This window comes from Cupressus sempervirens, chromosome 3, assembly GCF_028749045.1.
Source record: "Cupressus sempervirens isolate cs-2001-9-10 chromosome 3, ASM2874904v1, whole genome shotgun sequence".
NCBI lineage: Eukaryota > Viridiplantae > Streptophyta > Pinopsida > Cupressales > Cupressaceae > Cupressus > Cupressus sempervirens.
This window is the reverse complement of record NC_143120.1, coordinates 1,063,909,644-1,063,918,585: the sequence shown is the minus strand read 5'-3', so window position 1 is coordinate 1,063,918,585 and position 8,942 is coordinate 1,063,909,644. Positions and strand designations below refer to the sequence as shown.

The window sequence follows — 8,942 nt, the reverse complement described above, 5'->3', positions numbered from 1 at the left end:
GCTTGAGGAATGAGATTACATAGGAAGGGAGGCACATTGCCAACAATGAGCCATTGGGGTGAATATAGGGCAAGAATTTTTTCTTGGACTACCTCAGGAGACCATGAAAAAGCTCTAAAATTACAAGAACCCACCCTCCAAAACTGCATTCAAATGATCTCTTTGTGGGAATTAGGGTTAGGAAACAAAACAAGAAATAATCTCTTTTGAACCACACAAAAAATAAGTAAAATGATAACCTAATTTCTTAGCCCAAATATTATGCAACTAATAATTAAGAAAAGTTCTAGAAGGAAGTTCAAAAATATCTTGAGTAGCAAGAAGTATGACATACTCTCTCAAACTAATCTTCTTTGCCTAATTTTTTTTATCCATTTGGAAATTCGGTTTAACAACGATAACATGGTTAGAGGGAGTCTTATGTCTATCTCAACCTCCAGAGAAGATTTTTGTTGAGTCTATTTTTTGTTTGTTGAATTTGGCTCCTTCTAGTGGTATCTCAACCTGCATTCAAATGATCTCTTTGTGGGAATTAGGGTTAGGAAACAAAACAAGAAATAATCTCTTTTGAACCACACAAAAAATAAGTAAAATGATAACCTAATTTCTTAGCCCAAATATTATGCAACTAATAATTAAGAAAAGTTCTAGAAGGAAGTTCAAAAATATCTTGAGTAGCAAGAAGTATGACATACTCTCTCAAACTAATCTTCTTTGCCTAATTTTTTTTAGCCATTTGGAAATTCAGTTTAACAACGATAACATGGTTAGAGGGAGTCTTATGTCTATCTCAACCTCCAGAGAAGATTTTTGTTGAGTCTATTTTTTGTTTGTTGAATTTGGCTCCTTCTAGTGGTTTGAATCCATTGTCAAGGTCTTGCTTGAAGGATTTCAATTGGCCTAGAGTGGTAGACAATGGTTTTAGGGTTTATTTTCTTGTAGTTTGTGTAGAGAGCCAAGCAAAATGCACCATAAATGCTTGGGGTATGTATGAGAGAGGCAAGTCTCCCACACAAGGGACGACCTCCTCTCTAATGGCAGTGGGGTTATCAAACCACACTTTGAATACTTTTTTCCTCCAATTTTTCTCATAAGAAAACAAATAATATTAAATTATACAAAATACATTGAAGTTATATATATTTATTAGTTAAAATTATCTACACTTCATATAAAATCTGTTATATAAAACTTATAAATTACTTGTATGTATAAAATAAAATGTTTATAAAATAATATATTGTATTTCTTGTTTGATTATACATGTATTTGCATTTAAAAAGTCTGTACTATTTTTAAAAAATTATGTCTATCAAAATGTCATATTTTATTTATTTATATTTTATATATATTATAATATAATTTTTTAATATTACATTCTAAGATATATTTTATATTGTGTTGCACTGATGTTTATTATATAAAGTCAATTCTAATCTTAAATATATTCTAAGTAAAATTCCACTTAAAACTGAAATATAAGTAATCTGAATAAAATAAAATAATTTTTTTTTTTTAAATTGCTTTAATGTTGTACTTGAACATTTTTAATAAGGGTTGATTTGAAATGTTTTGATGCAAAAGTTGGCAGAATATCTTTTGATAGAAAGGGGATAGTTTGGGGCTTATTTAAAATTTAGAATTTGGAACGAAAAATGTTGAATTCATGATTGTCAAAATAAAGTAGAGCTAATCTATAGGTACATAGTGAATTTTTAAATGTTAGATAAGGAGTTGAAAAATTAAACTAGATAATAATTTGGTATAAGAAAAAAAGATATTTTAGATACATTAAAAATTTTGAATTTTGAATTCCCGAAATCATATTTATTAGAAAGAGTTTGAATTCTACAACAATATTTCTTTTCCTCTTTTATGCAATCATTTTTTAGATCATGTCTTCTTATAAAAATAACCATTGCACTTTGTTGAAATACCACTACTAATATATACTTATATTATGAACTCACTATAAAAATATATAATGTCCTATTTAAAATGGCCCATCAAATTTCAGATCTGCTTAACTGGTACTCCTTCCTAGACTGTCAGAACTACCACCCCAAAAATAAGATCTCAAATATAAAATAAATAAAAATAAGCAGCACAATGAAAATACTCCGACACAAACAAACTAATCCAGGCTGGAAAGAAGAACAACATCCGTCTTCACCATAATTATTTTATTTTATAACAATTTATTTTTTGTTCGTTTCGTTTCCACCAGTCTCCTTTCACTTAAAAACTTATCTGTACTGTCTTCTCATTCCAATAATAAAATGGACATTGGAATATTTTTCTACTAAATGTACGCTTAGACTCTCATTCCTCCACAACTCACTACTCAGTATTGTCTTAGGTAGTGTGTCTTAGCCAGTGAAGTGAAAAATATTAGGTTCAGTTTTTTTGGGTTAAGAATCAATGATTGAGGAGCATTTATTCGAAATTTGTGAAGGAATAGGATTCTAGTCTCATTTTTTTAGATGTCAAACTCTTGCACCGAACAAGACTCGTCCCTATGAACGCTCTATGAACTTTTCATCATCATACAAAGTGTTTCTGCCTTAAAAAGTCATTAGCTTTCCTGTAAAGGATTGTTCAATTTTGAGAAGGTTTTTGTTCTCCTGTAAGAAGGCGAAAATGCGGTGTGATGGGCGATCTTGCATGAATATGGAGGATATGACCATATTTGCCTCATTGGTGGGCATTCAAGTTTCTTTTGGCTTGATTGCTGTTCTTCTGGAGAAGGAGAAATCAAAGGGAAAAAGCCTTTTGCCGCTTGCTGTTGCCTCCTACGGCTTGGGGAGGTTTATATTGTGCCCCATTGCATTTTTCTCAGAAAAGTATAATAACTATAACACATATTTGTGATTCAATTCTATTTCTATTCATTCATTCCCCTGTTCTTAGTTTCTGAAGAATTTCTTTGCTTTTTCTAATGCAGGGAAAAGAGGTCAAAGATGAGCTTAACTCTGTTAGCTCAGGTGCTTCTCATATCTCTCACCGGGTATGAGTTTATTCAAGCTGAGATTTAATTGTTGGTTGAGCCAAAATGCTTTTTTCTTCTCATTTTGTGTGTTGGGTTCCTATGAAAGGGTTTCAGCATATCAAGCGCTGCTGTTAATGGGGTTGAGTGAAACATCTTCTTCATTTTCTACTGCCATGGGAAACTTGTCGCCTGCAATCATTTTTGTCATGGCGTGGGCTTTGAGGTCAGTAATTCCAATCAATGTGTTCTTCTACTTGTTTAGTATTTATTGTGCCATATCAATTTGTTGATTTGCCCTAGTTTTTTCTGTGTGGCATATTTGGGACTTTGTTTTGTTGCTCTACAGAATGGAGAAGGTAGACATTAGACATATTCACAGCCAGCTCAAAATTGTGGGCACATTGATTTGTGTGGGAGGAGCAATGGTTATGAGTTTCGTCACTGGTCCTGCTCTAATGGCGGACTCAAAACCAGAAAATGTTGTTTTTGAATTTCTACAGGGGAGTTCAGGCACAAGGATTACAGGATGTTTTTTCCTCTTGGCAGCAGTGTTGTGCTTCTCGTGTTCAATGATTTTACAGGTGAAATCTCACTCTTCAATAATGTCCACACAACTAAAAATATATGTCAGTTTCTTTAACGAATGGGCATAGATATTAGTGGGATAGTTGAAAAGAGATGATCATGCTCCTTCAACGAACGAAGTTCAACATAAGCTGGGTAGTTGGGTTCATCATTGGGTTGATACTTGAATTATTATATTTTAATTTTTAATTAATAATTAATGAAATTGTAGCTGATAAGACAAAGAGAATTATTATATTTTAATTCTTAATTAATAATTAAAGAAATTGTAGCTGATAAGACAAAGATAGCTTGCTCTTTTTTGTTTTTATTTTGGATGGGAGGAGTATAAAATGTTCCTAGTCTACTCCACTTTTTAAAATTGATAATGGGTTTTTTTTTTGGTGTCTTGTTATTGTTGTAAATTATGAGGAGAATACAATCACTTATAATATAATATGATATGTTGGATTTAGTATATTTAATTCTTAGTATTTCTTTTAATGTTCATTTATGACCAATAACATACTTGTAGGCCAAGGCAGTAAAGAAGTATCCAGCACCATTATCTCTAACAACAACGACGACTCTTCTTGGCTCTATAGAAATTGCTATCTACATAATGGTGCAGGACAAAGGTATTCATAGAGAATCGTGGGTTGTAGATTGGAATGGACTTGTGATTATTATCTATGGGGTAAGTGTAAATATTCTTGAGACTCATGCTATCCATCTCTTACAAGAACCAGACATATCAAGTCTTTGTAATTATTTGTAATGTGCTGCATTTTGACAGGGATTGACTTGCCATGGCTTGATATATGCATTGCAATATTGGTGTATTGAGAAAAGAGGACCCGTGTTTGTTGCCATATTCAACCCAATCTCTACTATTTGCTCGACTATATTGTCATTCCTCTTCATGGGTGATTCCATTCATGTGGGAAGGTGAGTTTTAAAAAGATCGAGTAATTATTAATATTGAGTGCTTCTACATGAACCAAAATATCTTGGGATAATAGTCATGATATCTAATATTGTATTTATTTTGCCTGCAACAGTGCAATTGGTATAGTGATGATTTTTGGAGGTCTCTATTTTGTTTTATGGGGCAAAAGTAAAGACAACATCAACGACAAACAAGAAAGACCAAGCAATGATATGCATGATGAAGGATCACAAGTCAAGGAGCCCCTACTTTGTTAATGCCTTGTACCTATAAGTTTCTTGTTTATCATTACCTTGGTTCTAGAAGTGTCTTATTTGCCCAGTTTACAAAGATATTTCTTTAAAGAACTTTTTACCAATTAAAAGATTGTATCTATGTAATTGAAGGGGAAATAAGATGACCCTTTAAAATATACGTAACTGTGTTAATATTGTTACATATTTAAAGATTAGAGAGATACAAGTGTTTTATGTGATAAATAAAATTGAGATAAATATAATTATTAATGGGTTGTCAATTGATTATAAGAAATAAAATTAGGCCTTTATTTTTTAAAATTATATAAAATGGAATTATATTAGTTGTGATGTGACAAAAGGTTGATAGTTAAAACCTTTTATTGAATTCTACATCAAAGATTGAGATGATTAACCTTTTATTGAATACTACATCAAAGATTGAGATGATTCAAATTTGAAAATTTGGATCTTTGGACAAACTTGTGATAACAATCCTGTTCTTCAAGTTGTTTGATCTTGTTTTTATTCTACCATCATAGCCTCTTCTAGAAATGGATCTCTAATACTTGCAAGACCTATCCCTTATGCATCTCCAAGGTAAGGAAATAGAGTGGTGATTGTGAGCACTATGGGGCTTGACATAGAAGGATTATGATTCAATGATTCTTGGTAACTTAGTGAGCCTTATAAATAGAAAGACTACAAAAAGCTTTAAATATTAAAAAATCTATTGCTTTAGGTACTTCTTTATCATGTACACACATAAAAATGAGGAAAAGCGTTGGGGTTGCACACAGCTTTACCTTCGTCAGTGACGCATCAACTTCTGGGAGTCATAACTTTTGACTCGGTTCTAGGATTTCCTTTCAAACTTTCACAATGGCTTCATTATTTTTTAGGTCCTAGAAAATCCTATTAGACCTTGAAAACTTTGTTTCTGTAATCTTTGTGCCTTTTTTAGAGTTTCTGTTTTGTAATAATTTCAAATGAGTATTTCCAAATGCAAAGATTAGTTGGCATGTCTAGTTATCATAGTTTAAAGAAAGTCCAGTTTTATTTTCAGCTTTCTAAGAGTTAATTTTGAAGATTATAAAAAATTACAAATTTCAAGATTTGTAAAAATCTGTCAAAACTAGAAAGTTTCTATTTCAATCTATTTGATTTTGTTTGTGGGATCCAATTACTCAAAAAAGTTATTTGGGACCAGGATGTTATCTTTAATGAAACCACATTTTCAAAGTTTGAAAACTAAAAGTTCTTTAAACTATTCTATTCACTTTGGTATGTTTAACATGACACAATTTCAATGGATGTTAATATTGCTCCTAAGAGACCCCTTGTAAGGGTTTTTTCATCCCTCTACTATTGGGATTCCGACCTCTCAGATCTCTGGTACTGCACCATCAGTCATTACTTCAACGCTGCCACTTCCTTGTACATCTTCGCAGCTTCCCCATACTTCTCTACAGACTGGGCAAACAGACCTTGGCCTGATGACCGCTTATGGTCCCTCTTCCTCAGCGGTGTCATCAACAGAGGACACTCCCTTGTTTCCCTTGTCTCCCATTTGTTCTTCCATCCCAACGGCTTCTTCACAATCCCACCCTCAAATCTACCCTTTTACAACACTTCTGCTGTCAACGCACCACTTTCGTCCCCTACTCTGTCTGACCATTCGCTGGGAGAAGCGACCCAAGCTCCATACACGCCACATTCTTCTCTAGCATGACTTGTCACTACACGCTCATTCGCCCATGCTGACTGGACATGCAAGTGGTGTGTGTCCATGTAGCACTGCAAAACCCCGTCTGTGCTCTTTCTATGCTTGCCGATCAACAACCTGCGGTTTCTTCTTTGCCACATATTGTGCCTCGACAGCAATGGGATTTTGGTGACCCATCGTATAACAACCAAGATCATGTTAAGAAACTGGGGACTGGTAATGCAACAATTCATTCTGAAATCCAAAACCGGGCTCTACAAATAATCAATCTGTTCGAAATATAGAGGGCATGAATGAAGTTCCATGTCCTGTAACTAAACAATATACACAACTGCGAAGCTCTACAAGAGAATGCAAACGTGCAAGCAGATTTGATAATTATAAATTATTATTTGCTTTATGTTCTGATCAGGCAGAGTCCCAAACATTTAAACATGACTGCAATGAAATTTAATGTAGCTTATAGGATGAATGCAATGAATGAAGAACTAGTGTCTCTAAGAGCCAATGAGACTTGGGATTTGGTTCCTCTTCTACCAAATTGAAAAGCTCTGAAAAAGTGGGTTTATCGGATAAAACAGGACGAAAAAGATATAGGACCAGATTAGTGGTGAAAGGTTTTGTTCAACAAAAGGGCATCGATTTTAATAAAAAAATTCACTTGTAAAAATGCAAGCGATTAGTTTGGTTTTGGGAACAACAGCAGCTTGGGACCTTGAACTTGAGTGACTTGATGTAAAAACAATATTTCTACATGGTGATTTTTAGGAAGAGCAGTCTGAAGGCTCTATTTAACAGGGTGAAGAACACTGATGCTGCAGGTTAACGCGAAATTTATATAGGCTTAAGCAAGCCTTGCAACAATAATTTTATTACTCAACAAAACTTCATTTGCTATGAATCAGATCCGTGTGTTTACTGCAATTTATATAGGCTTAAGCAAGCCTTGCAACAATAATTTTATTACTGCAAGTGACTTCCCAATGCTAAGTTATCATTTTGTAGCTTTGTGTTGATGATATGCTCATTGGTGGAACAAGTGTGAGAATTGCTGGTGAATTACAGGGTCATTTCACTCTTTGTTTTTTCATGAAAGATTTATAAGCAGCAAAGATGATTCTTGGGATGGATATAATAAAAAATAGACCAAAACAAGAAATCAGATTATCTCCAGAAAAATATATTTTAAAAGTGTTGGAGAAGTTCAATATGTCAAATGCCAAATGTGTTGCTACTATATTGGGTGAACACTTTCGCTTGTCTTCTAAGATGTGTCTTTCCACTCTGGAAGAAGCAAATGTGATGGATGGTGTTCCGTATTCTTCAGCGGTTGACAGTCTGATATATGCAATGGTTAGCACACGTTCGGATATTGCTCATGCAGTGGGAGTTGTTAGTAGCTTTATGAGTGATCGGGAAAAACTCTTTGGCAAGCAGTTCAATGGATTCTTCGGTATTTGAGAGGCACTTCCTCTCATGTTTTATGTTTTACTAGAGAGGCTCCTCATCTTTGTGGTCATGCTTATCCTGATATGGTTGGAGATTTAGACAAGAGGAGATCTACTACATGCTATGTGTTTACCTTTTCTAGGGCAGCGATCAACTGAGCTTCTCGTAAGCAACAAATTGTTGCTCTTTCATCTACCGAAGTTGAATACACTGCTCTCACTAAGGGAGCTAAAGAGCTGATATGGCTACAATGATATATGGAGAGTTGGGGTATACGCAATCCACCTTCACTCTATTTTGTGATAGTAGGAGTGTCATTCATTTTGCTACAAATTCAGCTTTCCACAGTCACACAAAATATATAGAGACCAGATATCATTGCATTCGTCATGCTCTTAAAGAGGGAAAATTACAATTAGAGAAGATTGATACTAAAATTAATCCAGCAGATGTGTTAATGAAGGTAGTTACCCAGGAGAAGTTTGAGTTCTATAGAGCTTGTCACGGTATTGCGATGACATAGCCATAAAATTTGAAGTAGGGGATATCTTTCTGCGGATTGGACTTCAAGTGAGAGATTGTGATGATTGGAATATTGTAATGGCTCTGAAGGTTCTGAAGCGCAATCAGTGTCAGTCTCTTTATCTTCCAAACTGCTATTCATCTTACACTGGTTGTAACTGAAAACGGGAATATGTAAAGACCATTTTATAGCTGCTGAAGGATTATTCATTGTACTTATTATCAGAATAAGACATTTCTCTCCTCCTTGAAGAGTAGAGGTAGTCCAGCATTCAGAATGAACCAACATGATTGACATCAAAATTTTAGAACTACGATGAATGAAAGGTATGTTACAAGTGACGATTTTGTTATAATTTTCTCTTCTTTATATCTTCTTATTATTCTAATCAATTTTAAGTGGAGATGTCAAGGGAAAATAAATTTTCCTAAGAATCTTCTAGAATCTTGATTCTTCCACAATGCAAGAAGTACCAGATTTGTATAATAAGAAAGTTAAGAATGTAG

The 8,942-nt window shown here is 33.9% G+C and overlaps 1 protein-coding gene across 1 annotated transcript; it reads left to right on the top strand.

The window, feature by feature from the left end:
• The first annotated feature begins 2,306 nt into the window (after nucleotides 1-2,306).
• LOC149570407 (WAT1-related protein At5g47470-like) lies at nucleotides 2,307-5,008 on the top strand. The gene is made up of 7 exons (XM_089817897.1): nucleotides 2,307-2,843; nucleotides 2,945-3,007; nucleotides 3,096-3,212; nucleotides 3,336-3,570; nucleotides 4,089-4,250; nucleotides 4,350-4,501; nucleotides 4,615-5,008. Exons 1-7 carry the CDS (start codon nucleotides 2,641-2,643, stop codon nucleotides 4,757-4,759), a joined length of 1,077 nt encoding a protein of 358 aa, XP_089674023.1. The 5' UTR covers nucleotides 2,307-2,640; the 3' UTR covers nucleotides 4,760-5,008.
• Nucleotides 5,009-8,942: the final 3,934 nt, after the last annotated feature.